This window comes from Melozone crissalis, unplaced genomic scaffold, assembly GCF_028551555.1.
Source record: "Melozone crissalis strain CALT ecotype California unplaced genomic scaffold, PUWL_Pcris_2 ptg000080l_1, whole genome shotgun sequence".
NCBI lineage: Eukaryota > Metazoa > Chordata > Aves > Passeriformes > Passerellidae > Melozone > Melozone crissalis.
In genome coordinates, this window is record NW_026535857.1 from 172,833 (window position 1) to 189,270 (window position 16,438).

The 16,438-nt window shown below is 48.9% G+C and overlaps 1 protein-coding gene across 1 annotated transcript in view; it reads right to left on the reverse strand.

The window, feature by feature from the left end:
* Positions 1-224: 224 nt before the first annotated feature.
* Positions 225-16,438, reverse strand: part of LOC128946379 (collagen alpha-1(VII) chain-like) — a 110,329-nt gene continuing 94,115 nt past the window's right edge. The window contains 10 exon segments of the mRNA XM_054290110.1: positions 225-549; positions 1,764-1,934; positions 3,745-3,801; positions 6,687-6,851; positions 7,306-7,344; positions 8,155-8,203; positions 10,406-10,459; positions 11,701-11,778; positions 14,813-14,929; positions 16,068-16,130. Of these exon segments, the coding sequence (XP_054146085.1) occupies positions 536-549; positions 1,764-1,934; positions 3,745-3,801; positions 6,687-6,851; positions 7,306-7,344; positions 8,155-8,203; positions 10,406-10,459; positions 11,701-11,778; positions 14,813-14,929; positions 16,068-16,130 (807 nt within the window). The 3' untranslated portion in view covers positions 225-535.

Consider the following 16,438-nt stretch of genomic DNA (forward strand, 5'->3'; position numbering starts at 1 on the left):
CAGGGAATTCCTAAGTGGAGGAGAAGGCTGGAATTCCTGAAGGCCATAGAAAATTTCTAAAGGCCTCAGGGAATTTCCAAGTGGAGGAGAAGGTGGGCATTCCTGAAGACCACAGGGAATTGCCAAGTGGAGGAGGAGGTGAGAATTCCCAGGGAATTTAGGGCCAGGCCAAAGGGATGGGGCTCCACCCGATCCAGCTGGAAAAATAGATATTCCCACCTTTCTCTGCCATTCCCAAGGTTTCCCTCTTCCAGGCGAGAGATCCAGAATTCCACAGCATCGAGACACTTTTATTTTACAAAAATAAAACTCGGGATTTTGTGCCACCTGGTTTGGCTCAGGAATTCTGCCCTTCCCATCCTCCTTTTCCTGAGCATCCACAGGTTTCCCTCTCCTCATCCCATAACGTCCATAATTCCAGTTTTCTGACATCTTTTTTTCCAAGATTTTGGTGTTTGTTTTCCTTGTCCATCCTGGAGGTGTTGGAGTCACTCCTCCCAGTCCCATTGGATTTAAATGAAGCACTTGGAGCTGCTCATCTCCCTCTGCCTGGTTTGGGAAAAAGAGGGAAGAGAAAACAATGGGAATGTTGGCTGCAGTCTGGGCTCCCTCTTGGAATTCCCAAGCGGCTCAGGAGGTCCCTGACACCACGGGATTGTCCCATCCCACACCCACAAAAAGCAAAATCCCAATCCTGGCTGGATCCTGGCTCTGTTTAGGATCAGCCAGGAAAAATGGGCATGAGGAGGACTCAGGGATCTGTCTTGGATTGGGATTAATCCCATTCCCAGTGGTTGTTTCTTCCCACAGACTGTGCTGGAGGTACCTTCAGCTGCTTTGTGAAGCTCCCAGTGGCTCCTAAAGCAAATTCCCTGGAAAAAAAAATTTCCAGGGAATGAGGAAAAAATTTCCAGGGAATTCCCTGGAAAAAATTTGGGCAGGAGGAGCTTCACTCATTTTCTGGTGCTGCTGGGCCTGGATTTCAAGCCCTTGGAGGGATTCCTAAAATTATGGATCTGAGCCTTGAATTCCTCTCTCTTTTTAAAGTTTCCCTCAAACCCAGCGCAGATGAACCTCACCAGAGATTTTTTTAATGGATTGTGGAGAATTTATGGATTTTTTTTTTCCAAAGGTCTGCAGGCAGAGGGAATTCTCAGAGAGGAATATTTTCCTTGGAAGGCTGGGATCAGTCCCAGCTCCTGCCCTGCTTGGAGCAGGGTTTGCCTTCCTGCCAGGCCCCATTTTCCCTGGGATCACCTGGAGATGAGGGAAAATCCACATGAACGGACCCCAAAACCCCTGGATCTGGCAATGGGAGCCAAGCTGTGCTTCCAGGAGATTTTCCCACTGAACCCCTGGATGAGGTGAGACCCCAACCCTGGGCTGTTAATCCAGACTTAAACTGGTCTGGATTAGATTTAAGGCTCTGCCTGGAGATGCCAGACTGTGCCTGGATGGAACATTCCAAAGGGTTCTGAGAGCGCAAATCCCCAAATCCCTGCAGAATTTCACTCCTTGGAAAGCAAAAAAGGCATCCAAAACATCAGGACCTGGTGTCCAGGTGGGTCCATGCCCATCCCACCCATGGAATTAACCCAGAGGAGATGTCCAGGAGCTCCTGGGAATGATCTGGGAACGGGAAGGGAAGAAAACTCTGCAACTTCCTGGCGCTTCCACCTTAGGGAAGTGGGAATGGGCGAACTCTGGGTGGGTTTTCCTGCTCCAGGCTGGAGGAGGAGGGAGTTTGGGGGGCCCAGGCTCACCTGGGGGGCTGTGGCAGCGGCGCTGGCATTCCCGCCGGGATGGGAAGCGGTTGCTGTTCCCGCCGCAGCCCCCGAACAGGAAGGGCCGGCAGGAGCTGGAGGGGACGTGGAAGTACCAGAGCAGGGAATGGCGCTGGCAGGAGCCCTCATCCATGGGCTGCAGGCACCGGGCTGCAGGGAAACACCCACAAGTCCCAGGGGATGGATCCCAGTGGGAAAACACCTCCCAATTTCCAGGGGTTGGATCCTGGTGGGAAAACATCCCCACTATTCCCATGGGATGGATCCTGGTGGGAAAACACCCCACAATTCCCATGGGATGGATCCCAGTGGGAAAACACCTCCCAATTTCCAGGGGTTGGATCCTGGTGGGAAAACATCCCCACTATTCCCTTGGGTTGGATCTGGGTGGGGAAACATCTCAGTTCCTCATGGTTTGTATCTGTGCGGGAAAACACCCCACAGTTCCCCTGGATTGGATCTGGGCTTCATTCCTGCCCAGTTCCACATTCCCTGTGGGTTGGCTCCAGGTGGGAAAGCACCCCACAATTTCTCATAGGTTGGGTCCTGGTGGGAAAACACCCCACAATTCCCAGGGGTTGGATCCATGTGGGAAAACACCCTAGAATTCCCCATGGGTTGGATTCCCATGGGTTGGATAAGGGCTATATTCCTGCCCAATCCCACATTTCCCATGGGTTGGATCCCTGTGGGAAAACACCCTACAATTCCCATGGGTTGGATCCAAGTGGAAAAACACCCCACAATTCCCACGGGTTGGATCCCAGTGGGAAAACATCCCACATTCCCCATGGGTTGGATCCGGGTGGGAAAACACCTCACACCCACCCCAGGGGTTGGATCCACTCTGGAAAACACCCCACAACCATCCATGGGTTGGATCCAGGTGGGAAAACACCCCCACAATCATCCACAGGTTGGATTCAGGTGGAAAAGTACCCCAACATTCCCTTGGCTTGGATCTGGGTGGGAAAACACCCCACATTCCCCACAGGTTGGATCTGGGCCTCATTCCTGCCCAGTCCCACATTACCCATGTGTTGGATCAAGGTGGGAAAACACCCTCACAACCATCCAGGGGCTGGATCCGGGTGGGACAACACCCCCACAACCATCCACATGTTGGATTTGGGTGGGAAAAGGCCACATTTTGGAAAATATCCCCGTAACCATCCATGGGTTGGATTTGCTGTGGAAAACACCCCACACCCACCCCTGGGCTGGATCCCAGAGTGGGCAAAGGAGGGAATCCAGCAGTGGATTCCCAGAGTGGAAAAATGGGGATATCCAGGAGTGGATTCCCATATTAAACAAAGGAGGGAATCTGACAGTGGATTCCCAGAGGAGACAAAGGGCACATCCAGGAGTGGATTCCCAGAGTGGAAAAATGGCGATATCAAGGAGTGGATTCCCAGAGTGGACAAAGGGCACATCCAGGAGTGGATTCCCAGAGTGGAAAAATGGGGATATCCAGGAGCGGATTTCCATAATAAACAAAGGAGGGAATTAGAGTGTATTCCCAGAGTTGAAAAATGGGATTATCCAGGAGCGGATTCCCAGAGGGGACAAAGGGCACATCCAGCAGTGGATTCCCAGAGTGGGATGAGCTCCGTGTTGCTCCATCATCCATCCCTGCGAACTCCACCATGGAGGCCCCTGACCTTTCCAAAGGGATGGTTAAACCCTGGATTCTGGGTGGGATATTTTCACAGGAATGTCCGCATTCAGGGAATTCCAGGAGAATCCTCTCAGTGTGTTTTTCTGGATCAAATCCCCCTCCAGTTCCTTCACCACCAGCTCAGCACCCCTGGGGCAAGCCCAGCTGCTTTAAGCCAAGCCCAAACTGAGTTTTAACCTCGTGTAACTCCTTCAGTGCCACATCCCTTGATCCCAAGGCCGAGCAGCCCTTCCCACCTGGGAACTGACTTCCCAAAATGCCACTTAATTCCCAGCTTTTCACCTGGTAATTGGCTGTCGGCTTCTCCCAGAGAGGCTCCCGCCGTCCGCCGCGCCTGGGCTGGGGGGGATAAAAACACCAAGGAAATCACACGGAATGAGGGCGTGCAAACAAATTATCCCTCATTTAAATAAAGCTCCTCGGAGCCTTCCGTGGCTAACGAGTTCTCCTCATAAATGTCACGGAGCAACCGGGCCGCGGGCAGCGAGGAGCCGGCGGCGGCAATAAAACCCTTAATGGTGTTAAACAACTCCGTGGGAAAGGTTGGGCGTTCGTCAGAGAGGATGGCAGTGCTGGTGGTTGTTTGCAGGAGATAAATGTCAGGCTGGAGCTGGGGAGGCTCGGAAAAGCCGGGAGCGATCGGAATCTGGCGGCAATAACGCTCCGGCCGCACAATCCTGTTAACGTCTGGAGCCTCGTCACTTAGCAGAGGGATTTATGAGCCCTCCTGCCTCAGCCCCTGCTTGTAATGGGATTGTTGGCTGCTGCCGTGATTCAATAACACCTGGAACGTCCCATCCATCTGATCCCGGGCGCTGCCGCGGTGCAAATCGAGTTTGGATCCAGATGGGAGACTCTGACGTCCGGCACAGACATCGGGAGAGAGCGCGCAGTGGGGATGGCTGGGGTTTGGTTCGGTTCTAGGCTTGGCTGGGTGTTTTGGGATGTTTTCATCCCTTACATGGGGCCATCATCCATGGGTTTGACTTAAAACCCTTCCCAAAGCTCTTCCCAAAGCTCCCCATCCTGGGGAATCGTGGAATCGTAGAATATGAGCTTGGAATTGGATGATCCTTAAGGCCCCTTCCAACCCAAACTGTTCCATGCCTCAAGATGGAAAGGGGGCTGTAAAAACCCTGGAATCCAAATCTCTGTTGGACCTCTTGGATGATTTTTAAGGTCCCTTCCATCCCAAACAATTCCACATTCCAAATTGGAAGGGATCAATAAAGACCATTGAGCCCAACTTTCTGTTGAAATCCCTGGCCTGGAATTGGATGATTTTTAAGGCCTCTTCTATCCCAAACCGTTCCGTGTCCCAGACTGGAAAGAGGCCTGTAAAAATCCCGAAATCCAACTCTCTGCTGGACCCCTTGGCCTGGAATTGGATGATTTTTAAGGCTATCCCAAACTGTCCCATGCCCTAAATTGGAAGGGTCCATAAAAACTCTGGAATCCAAATCACTGCTGGACTCCTTGCCTTGGAACTGGATGATTTTTAAGGTCTCTTTCATCCCAAACCATTCCAAGTCCCAAACTGGAAGAGATCAATAAAGACCATAAGTCCAACTTTCCGTTGGAATCCCTGGCCTGGAGTTGGATGATTTCTAAGGCTATCCCAAACAGTTCCACGTCCTAAATTGGAAGGGTCTGTAAAAATCCTGGAATTCAAATCTCTGTTGGACCCCTTGGATGATTTTTAAGGCCTCTTCCATCCCAATCATTCCATGTCCCAAACTGGAAAGAGGCCTGTAAAAACCCTGGAACCCAACTCTCTGTTGGACCCCTTGGCCTGGAATTGGATGATTTTTTAGGCTATCCCAAACCATTCCATGTCCCAAATTTGAAGGGGCTGTAAAAACCCTGAAATCCAAATCACTGTTGGACTCCCTGCCTTGGAACTTGATGATTTTTAAGGTCCTCTCCATCCCAAACCATTCCATGTCCCAAGTTGGAAAGGAGGCAGTAAAAACCCTGGAACCCAAATCTCTGTTGGACTCCCTGGCCTGGAATTGGATGATTTTTTAAGGCCCCTTCCATCCCAAACCATTCCATGTCCCAAACTGGAAGGTGTTGGAAGGATCATGGAGTCCACCTCTCTCTTAAACTTGAGTTTGGAGCATTGAGACCTCCCCTAGAGGATATTTTTGGGGTGACCAACAGGATTTAATGACAGTGCTTGACCACGTTTAATTAAACCCCAAACTCTCAGGCTGGAAAAGCATTCCACTGCTCCATCTCCCTAATTTGGAAGAAATTCCCCAAGAACTTCACACTTGCATCCCATAATAAACCCCCACACCTGTAAACTGCAGGACAACACTGCAGCTGATTTTGGGGTGTAAAGGCGACAACACTGGGGTGTCTTGCTCAGTTTTTAAAATTATTTTTAATTTTAAATGGGATTTTTAATTTATTTTCAATTATTTCTCCAGCTGTGCCATCCATTGTACCCAACCTTCCTCCTCTTCCTCCTGGTGACAAAATCTGAGCATCTTCACCCGCTGAATTACAAGAAATTATCCCAAACTTTTTAATCCTGTCCTGAAGTTTGGATTTTGAGCTCCAAGTAGGAGAAATCCTGCCACAAATCACTCCACAATCCCTCAATTTCCCTGTCCTGTTTTCCCTCTGTCCCACCAATCCAGATGGAAATCCAAGCCCCGGTGAGGAGATCAGGAGGTCCGTGGGTGGCTCTTGCCCTGCTCTGGAGCAGACCTGGCTCTCCCAGGGCCCTTCCCTCTTGGAAAACACTAACAGGAACAGCTCCAGTGGTTTTCCATGAGGAAAAGCTCATGGAAAACATGTTTTCCCATTTTTTAAGCTGTGGTTTTATCTTTTATTACAATGTTCACAATGCCCTGGACAGGAATAGTCTGGGATGAGGGTTTGGTCTCAGAGATGCCATTTCTGCCTGGTTGGAAGTTTTACTGGCACTTGCCAAGGATGTGGTAGGAAAAATTGGACAAAACCACCCTGGAAATGGCTGCCTCCTCCCAGCTTTTTAAAAGGAGCCTTTTGGAACATTGGGATCACCACTGATCCCATGAATATTTAGATTTTCCTCACTTCCAGGGGCATGGGCTCGTATCTTCTCCAAGAGTGTGGGAGCCCTCACTGGGAATCCCATCCCTGCCCAATTCCAGGGAAGAGGATTTACCATGGAACGCTCCAGAGGATTCATTCCATGGTTGGGAAGATGGGAAGGAAGAAGCTGAACTCACCTGCAAGGAGTGGAGGTGGCTCCATGAAGGGCTTCACTGCAGTCTCCAATGTGGTCTTGCTGTGAGTTGTGTCAAGCTTTTCCTCCCAATTTCCACCATTCCTGGCGTATTCCCGAGGCTGGGAATACCCTTGGAGCCCCCTGTGGACTTCAGCCACCTCCAGACCTGCGGATTGAGGGTCACTGAGGACGGATCCGAAGCTTTGGGGTGGGCAGATCAGCTCTTCAGGCTCCGTGGACCATTGGATGTGAGGATTCCATGAGTCCTGGAGCTGATCCTGGGGATGGTTTGGGATGTGGAGCAATCCCGGAATTTTGTGGGCAGGGATTGGGGTTCCTGTGGGCTCAGCTTTAAAAACTGGGAGTCAGGAAGGGATTTGAGCACGTCCTGGAGGAGAGGGTGAAAACAGGAGACTCCCAGGTGTCCCTCTGATCCCTCAGATTCCTCTCAGGAAGACCCATCCCCCTCAAACCAGGATCCAAAAGCTGTTGGTGATCCAACATTTTCTGCACTGTATCCCAGGAAAAAACCCCATTTATTCCTAAAAACAACTTTTTACAGTTTTGGGCTGATCTGGGGCAAGGAGAAAATCCTTTCCTGCATGAATTCCCAGCCTTACCCTTTTCCATGGACATCGTTCCCAACTCACCTCCACAACCTGCAGGCAGAAGAGACAGGGAAGAGTTTGCTGCTTTTTTTCCCCCAACATAAATAAGATTTTCCAAAGAAATAATTATTTTATTAATTATTTTTCATCCCTTTCCCCCCCTTTTCAAGGATCCAAATGCTTCCTAACAATTCCAGTGGTGGTGAACCTAAAAATCTTCCATGTCCATAGGGAAAGCCCTGGGAATGGGTTCTGCCGGATCTCAAATAAATGGATTTCTTCAGGGCAAGGAAAGCAAGACCCCAAAAAGTTTCAATGTTGGGATTCTGGGATAAAACCATCCCCAAATTTGGTTGTTGTGGTTTTTTTTGTTTTGAATTATTGTTTGTTTTTTTTTTTTGTTTGTGGGGTTTTTGATTGTTTGTTTGTTTTTGGTGTGTTTTTGTTTGTTTTGGGGATTTTGCTTTGGTTTTTGTTTTGTTTTTTTGTGGTTCTTTTTTTTTTTTTGGTGGTGCTGGTGGCAGTTATTTCCTGTGGGAGCAGAGAATTCTGTGTGCCAAGGAATGCCACAAAAAACTGGGAATTAAAAGGTTCAGTGAGCTCCAAGTGACCCAGCACCTTCTCAATCCACGAGGAAATGGGGGAAAGATTTGCTGACAAAACCAAATGGGAAGAGGAGGGAGGTTTTAAGGGATAAAAATGGAGAATTTCAGGAGGTCAGGAATCTGCAGAGCCTGGAATTCCAGACTCCTGGAGAGGGGCCCCAGCTCCACCTGCTGCTGACGGTGACATTTGGATGTGTGCTGGCACAGAAATGGCTCCAATTTAGCAGCTGGCAGGGTCACCACGGGGCCAACTCACCACAAATCCCTCGCATTTCACTCCTCAGCACTTCCTTCACCTCTTCCTCCTGTGCCAGAGTGGGAAAAACGGAATTTAGGGATGAATTCCAGCCCTGGCACCATCTCCTTGCTTGTCCCATTGAGGTGGAGACACCTCGTTTGGGGTGTAATGAGAGCAGAGATTTGGTGTCATGGTTCAAGATTTACACCTCATTCCCTCTGGAAATTCCTGGTTTTCCTGCAGCTCCTTTGGCCATGAATGTGACTCAAGTCCCACCTCAAACCCGGGCTGGCTTTCCAAGGAGTGTCCCCACCCTCCTGGTGTTGTCCCACTGATGTGGAGCCACCTCGTTTGGGGTCCAATGAAATAGGAGATTTGGTGTCACGGTTCAAGATTTGCACCTCATTCCCTCTGGGAATTCCTGGTTTTCCTGCAGCCAGCTCCTTTGGCCATGAGGAATGGACTCCAAACCCAAATCAGCCCTCAAACCCAGGCTCGCTTTCCAAGGAGTGGATGATTTTTAAGGTCCCTTCCATCCCAAACCATTCCATGTCCCAATTTTGAAGGGATCCATAAAGACCATCGAGTCCAGCTCTCTGTTGGAATCCCTGCCTTGAAACTGGATGATTTTTAAGGTCTCTCCCACCCCAAACCATTCCATGTCCCAAACTGGAAAGGATCCATAAAGACCATCGAGTCCAGCTCTCTGTTGGAATCCCTGCCTTGGAATTGGATGATTTTTAAGGTCCCTTCCATCCCAAACCATTCCATGTCCCAAACTGGAAAGATCTGTAAACATCCTTGTCACCCATCAACCCATGTCACCCATCACCCCATGTCACGCATCAAACCTGGGCTGGTTTTCCAAGGAGTGTCCCCACCCTTCTGATGTTGTCCCATCGAGGTGCAGCCACCTCATTTGGGTGCAATGAGATTGGAGATTTGGTGTCATGGGGAGCTCCAGCCAAGGTTTGTGGCTCATTACCTCTGGAAATTCCTGGTTTTCCTGCAGCCAGCTCCTTTGGCCATGAGGAATGGAATCCCAACCCAAATCAGCCCTCAAACCCAGGCTTGCTTTCCAAGGAGTGGATGATTTTTAAGGTCCCTTCCATCCCAAACCATTCCATGTCCCAAACTGGAAGGGATCCATAAAGACCATTGAGTCCAGCTCTCTGTTGGAATCCCTGCCTTGAAATTGGATGATTTCTAAGGTCCCTTCCATCCCAAACCATTCCATGTCCCAAACTGGAAGGGTCTGTGAACACCCTTGTCACCCATCACCCCATGTCACCCCTCAAACCTGGGCTGAGTGTCCCCACCCTCCTGGCCTTGTCCCCAAAGCCACGATCTCCCAAACTTCCCTGAGCTCTGGAAAGCCATGGAGCCACCTGCACCCAAATTATCCTCCAGGACTGCCCCTTGGGAATGTGGAACCACATTTGATCATTTGGAGCTGCACCTCCTCCTGCTTTCTCTGCCTCCTTCCCAGCCAACAGCATTCCCCATGGAATGAGACCTCCAATCTCCTGGGTTTGGAGCCCATCCTTCATCCCTGGGACAGCCAACGGACACTGATCCCATTGGGAATCTTCCCTGTGGGATGGTCGATGTCCTGCCGGACTTCCTGGGGTCATCGCCTCTTATCCTTCTTGGGATTCCAAATTTTGGGGCATTTTCCCATGTAGGGAGCTGGAATTTTCAGCAGCCCAAATTTAGGGGATCCTTTCCCTGCTAAAATTAATCCTGCTTGGAAAATTAATCCACACCCTGGGAAATTGGAAATATTGTCTCGTGTCAATCAAGTGGCACAAAATCCAGGATGAAGGGTTGTGGAGGGAGCTGCCACAGGAACTTTGTCCTGATCCATGTGGCTCAAGCCCTCCTCTTCCTCAGGATTTGGAAGCCCAGGCACATCTTTTCCCTAAAAGCTTTGAAAATGGGCACAATTCCCCTCTCCTGTTTTTCTTTCGGCCTTGTTGGCATTGATCAGCCCTGGAGCACCGATTCTGGTCGGACAATCAGGAGTTGAGAATCATGGTAAAGATGGGAGAGGGAAAATCTGCTTTAGGCTTGGCTTTGTAGAGCCCAGCTCTGCTCCCGCTCCACTCTGCCATCCCTGGGTAACACCCACAGCCTCATTTCCCAGATATTCCCAGAGCAAATCCATTTCTCAGCATTTCCCTCCTCCTCTTGGCCTCTTACGGCTGTTTGGCCAATTTTCTCATTTTTCCCCCCAAAATGGGAAACGATCTTGGGAAGAATCACTCACGGAAAGGCCCGGCTCTCCCTTGGCTCCTTTCTGCCCGGCAGGACCAATTTCCCCCTGTTAAAAACACTTGGATCATTATCACATCACTGGAGATTGTTGTGAAATGCTCTGGGGATAAGTGCTCCTCAGGGATGATAGCTCCAAAGGGAGATGGGTAAAAAGCCTAAAAATTTGTAGGTGTTTTCCTATAAATTTCAGGGATATCTGTGAGTGGCTCAGTGGGGTGACAGGAACAGCCTCATCCATGTGTCCATTAGATCATCCCAGATTTTTTGGGAGCTCTGCTCCATCACAACAATACTCATTAAAAACGGGAGCTGAGAGCCACCGGCTGTTTCCCAAGCCTCGGCATTCTGATCCTGGGATACATTACACAACCTGATGTCCTGATCACTTGCAATTATCTCTCCATGGAGAGGTCAAAACTTCCCCTGAGGAGATGAGAAAGGAGGGGAGGAAAGGGGATGGAAAATCTCCAGACGGAAATGAGGTGGGAGATGAAATCCATGGATCAAGTCAGGTTGGTTTTCCATCTGGAAGAGGTGGATACATGGAGGGGGTCTGGCCTGCACAGAATCTTTGGGAATCAGCTCAAGCAGAAGATTTGAAAGTGGAGCTGCAATTCCAGCACTGGAAAGATGGAAAAACCAGGAGATGTTGAGCTTTGTCAACAAGGGATAAAAAACACCCAGACAAATTTTCCACTCACAACTGCTGGAAACTGGATTTGTGGATTAAGGGTGCTTCAAAATATTAAAGGACAAGGAGCACAAGAAGGATGATCCCAATTAAAGCCGGCAGGATCATTTTTCTCAATCCATGCTCACTTCCAGCGCCAGGGAAAATCACATTATGCACCAGCAGCACACGGAGTTACAGCAGTGCCACTGCTGACCCTAAAATCCCTTGGGACATTGGGGTTTGCAGGGTGTAGGGACAGACCCCAGACTAGTTGGGATCCAAAGCTCTTGTTGGAATTCTCTGCTGAGCGTTAATTATGCATTAATTACCCTGCACTGATTATTGGTTCATTCCTGCTCTGCCTCGGGGATTTGCTGATCCAAAGTTTGATGTTTTCCAAAGGAAAGTCCCTTCATCTTCCCCACAGCAGGAGACACCTCCAGGCAGGAATCTGGGCAGCACTGCCCGTGCCCAACACCTGGAATTTGGGATTCCAACAGCTCTGCTCTTGTTGGAAAATCTGGAGAGCTGAGAAATGAAACCTGGAAGCTCCAAGGTTCACCCAACCCCAGTTTGGAATTTTGGGAACCCCACTGGATCGTTCCCATACTGACCATTTCTCCTTTTGGCCCGTCCATGCCCGGGGGTCCCTGGAGGCAGAGCTGGGATCTCCCTCTTTTCCCTGGTGGACCCTGGAGAAGAAAAGGAGAATTCTGTCAGCACTTCCAGAGATATCCCACTTTTTTTTTTCCAGGATTTTCCCCCAAAAACCCAACCTGGATGGGAATCTGCTCTGGAATTTTTCCCTTTCTCCCCCAACCCCTCAAGCCATTCCTGGAGCTTCTCCTTTAATTCCAGGAGAAACCAAGGAGCAGTGTGGGTGGAAAGAGTGGCACCTCACAGCCTCTCTTTAATCAGTGTCCAAAAAAAAAAGCCGTTTATTATCCCAGACAGGCTTTTCTGGGCTCGCTAACAACATCAAAAATCCAGCCTTTTAAAATATCCATGAGGGAATCTTGTACTTTCGCCTCCCTCCTCCCTCCTGTCATTCCTTTGATTTATTTTTCATGGCAAGGCACAGCCTGGGGAGCAAGAGGAGGAAGAATAATTTTGTTTCCATGGGCTGGAGTGGGATTTAATCCATATTTTATTGTTCTGGAAGGACCTTTTTCCACCTTTCTCCTATAACCACCCTTCAAAATTCCTTTTAAAGATCCCTATCACACTTGCAGCATCTTTATTCAGTGACTTCAAGCTCTTATTTTTAAGGAAGGTGCTGATTTCCAGAGGTATTTTCCAGGTAAAATTCAGCTCCCAAAAAGGCAAATTAGCAGGGAGAAAATCCAAGTGTCTTTGGGGGAATAAAAAAATGAAATATTTAGGAGTTGTTTTAAAGTGGATTTTTTGATAAAGGAGTTAATCAAGGAGATCTTGTGCCACAAACAAAAAAAATTATTGGGAATTTCTGGATGTGGATTGAGTTCCTTGCTCATCCTTTCTGTTCTGCATCCTTCTTATTGCCTTAAATCCCTTTTTTCTTTGGGAATTCCATGGGATCACAATTTTTTTTGTCTTTCTGAAGAGAAGCCTCGTGTTCTGATCAACATCTCCTGTTCAAGATATTGATATTGCAGTTTACATAATTAGATATTGGAATTGTAGTTTTTAATTAATTAATTAAAGCATTATTTTTCATGTGGAATTTGCCAAAATCCCACCAATATTTGATCCTGCTGGAGCTGATGTGTAAAAGTTGTCAGTGGATATCAGCTTGGGAAAAAAGTAGGAAAATTATGCTGAAATGAGGTGGAAGAGAGATTTTTTAGTGACCAATCCATGTCAGAATTCCTGCAAAAATCTGTAGGACAGGGAGACCTTGGAGATCCAGGAGAGTGGATCTGATGAGATCCAGACTTAGATTTTCCCAGAAAATTGGGAATTGTCCCAACTTCCATCCTCCAAAATCCAAATTATTGCCAGGAATCAAGCTGGGCTTACAGATAAAATTTGGTTTTCCAGGTTATTTTATTCCAGCTTTTCTTTGATTCTTGGATCATCCAGGTAATTTTTATGTTCTTTAATCCAAGCCTGAAACTCTCCCAGCAAAACCACGGAGGAAATTTTAATTTCCAGCCTTTTTTTCACTTTGGAAAGTTACTTATTTCTCAGAGCTGTCTCAAGAAAACTTCCAGGGCAGGGTGATCCTGCTCATTGATGGAATTAACATCTCATTTCCCAGGATTTTTTTCCCCTGCATTTCTAAAGGTGCCCAGCGTGGCTGGAATGCAAAAATATTCATTAAAAACAGGAGCTGAGAGCCAGCAGCTCCTTCCCAAGGCCTGGCACCCTGATCCTGGGATAATGAACCACTTGGTGTCCTGATCACTTGGAATTATCTCTCCATGGAGAGGTCAGATCTTCCCCTGGAGAGAGGGAAAGGAGGGGAGAAAGGGGAGGGAAAATGTCTGGAGGGAAAGGAACTGGGAGAGGGAATCTGTGGATTGAGATTCTGTAGGAAGAGGGAATGTGGGAGAGCTTGGGAGAGGGGGGACATGGGGACATGGGGACATGGGGACACTTCAGGGGTGTTCAGGCACACGAGGGTGTCCAGGAGTGGATGCCTGTGGGATTTGGGATCTGTGGGATTCAGGATCTGTGGGATTTCTGTGGGATTCAGGGCCTGCTGGGATTTGGGATTTTTGGATTCAGGACCTGCTGGGATTCGGGGCCTACTGGAATTCAGGACATGTGGGATTCAGGATTGCTGGGATTTGGGACATGCTGGGATTCCTGTAGGATTCAGGATCTGTGGGATCCCTGTGGGATTCAGGGCCTGCTGGGATTCCTGTGGGATGCAGAATCTATGGGATTCCTGTGGGATCCAGGAGTTGTTGGGATTCCTGTGGAATTCAGGACTTGCTGAGATTCAGAACCTGCTGGGATTCATGACTTGTGGGGTTCAGGACCTGTGCGATTCCTGTCGAATTCAGAATCTGTGCAATTCAGGACCTGTGGTATTTGGGATTTTTGGGATTCAGGATCTGTGAGATTCCTGTCGAATTCAGGACATGCTGGGATTGAGGACCTGTGGGATTCAGGATCTGTGGGATTCAGGACCAGTGGGATTCCTGTGGGATTTAGGGCCTGCTGGAATTCAGGACATGTGGGATTCAGGATCACAGGGATTTGGGACCTGCTGGGATTCAGGACCTGATGGGATTCCTGTGGGATTCAGGATCTGTGGGATTCGGGGCCTGTGGGATTCCTTTGGGATCCAGGATCTGTGGGATTCCTGTGGGATTCAGGACTTGCTGGGATTCCTGTGGGATTCGGAACCTGCTGGGATTACTGTGGGATTTGGGGCCTGTGGGATTTGGGGCCTGTGGGATTGAGGACCTGTGAATCCTGTAGGATTCAGGGCCTGCTGGGATTCCTGTTGGATTCGGGATTTATGGAATTCAGGGCCCACTGGGATTCCTGTGGGATTTGGGATCTGTGGGATTCCTGTGGGATTCCTGTGGGATTCAGGACTCGTGGGGTTCAGGACCTGTGGGATTCCTGTGGGATTCAGAACCTGTGGGATTTGGGACCTGTGGAATTCAGGATCTGTGAAGATCTGTGGAATTCTTGTGGGATCCAGGACCTGCTGGGATTCAGGATCTGCTGGGATTCCTGTGGGATTCAGGACCCACTGGGATTCCTGTGGGATTCAGGACCTGCCCTCACCTGTGGGCCTGGCTCTCCCTGTGGCCCTCGAGGTCCAGCTGCTCCGGCCCCTCCAGGCTTCCCAGGCCATCCCGCTTGTCCCTTGAATCCTCCCAATCCTGGAACTCCCTTGGCTCCCTGGGAATCACAGGGGTTTTAGGGATGGGGCAGCCAAACCTCATCCAAACAATTCCATGGCATTGGAAATACGGGAACACCTCCCACATTCCTTTGCTCTCCACCTTTCCTTGTCCAGAAGGTGCTTGGTGACTTGGATTTTCCATCCAACTATTCCCAGGAATCCCTAAATTCCCAGCTCACCTAAACAGAACCCTTTCATTTGTAACCCTGGGAAAAACGAGGAAAGAGGAAGATCCCAAACCTACAAATTTCATCTTCACCACTGAGCTTTCTCCCAGAGCTGCTGGAACGGAAAATATTCCCATGAAACCCTCCAGAAGGAAAAATCCAACACCCAGCAGTGGTGGAAAACAATTCTGTGGGAGAGGAGAGGGCCAGGAGGGGAAGGGAATGAGAATTCCTTGGGAATGATCTCCAAGCCACCAACCAGAGACTTCAGGATGTGCTCGACCATCAGGGAATAGGGAACAGATTTGTTATCAATGAAATCCTTTAAGATCCCAAATCCATTGGAGACTGGAATGTGGGAAGGGCCTGAGGGGCTGGAAAATGCCAAGAGATTTGATGCAGGCTGATGAGATTTTGTTTGGTTTTTTTTTTTCCCTTAAAAATTTACTATTTTAGCAGAAATCACTATTTTCTTCCCCTACGGAAAAATACAGATTTAGGTGTGTTTTTTTTAAAGAATAAAGCAGGAAATTAAGGAATGCCAAGAAGGAAGATCGGTGGGGGAGGTGATTCAGGTGGGAATTCCTGAACGAGATGGGAACAGAACTCGGATCAGCTTGGAGACCTTTCCCATTTCCCATGCCACAGCCTGATCCACTTTTATTCAAGGATTTACCCTGGGAATGGTGGTGGAATAACCCTGCAAAGTGAATCCCAGCCCCTCTGGATGGCTTCTCCTCACACCCAACTGGCTCCTCCTGGGATTTTATCCATGCACAGAGGGGAATTTAAGGAGACCCTCTCTCTCCTGCCCTTTTCCAACTGCATTCCCAACCCTAACATTCCAGCCAGTTGACATTTCCCCTCTGAAAGGGCACCAGCGATGTGGAAAATGTTAAATTTTGTTAACTGCACCTGATGGATGTGGGATTTATTCCTTGGAAATGGCAGCGTGCTCAGCACCAACCTTTTCTCCTTTCTCCCCAGGAATTCCCGAGGCACCGTCGCTCCCTGAGGCTCCTGGCTTGCCCTGGAAGGTAAAATCATGGGCTTGGAAAAGCTGGATTTTGGGAATTAACTGTTTTTTTCCTCGATTAGTTTTTTACTGAGTGTCACCTCAGTCTGGGCACTGGTGGTATTCAAGGAGAGGGAAAATTCCCATAAAAATGGAAAAGAGCCTGTGGAGCATTGAGATTGGGATGGACGAACTCAGCTGAGGAGGTGAGTAAAGATCCCAATCCAATATCCAAGAATCCTCACCCTATCCAGGCTGATTTATGGGAGCAGATCCAGGAAAACCCAATTGATGCCCTTTGGAAGAAATGGGCATTTTCCACA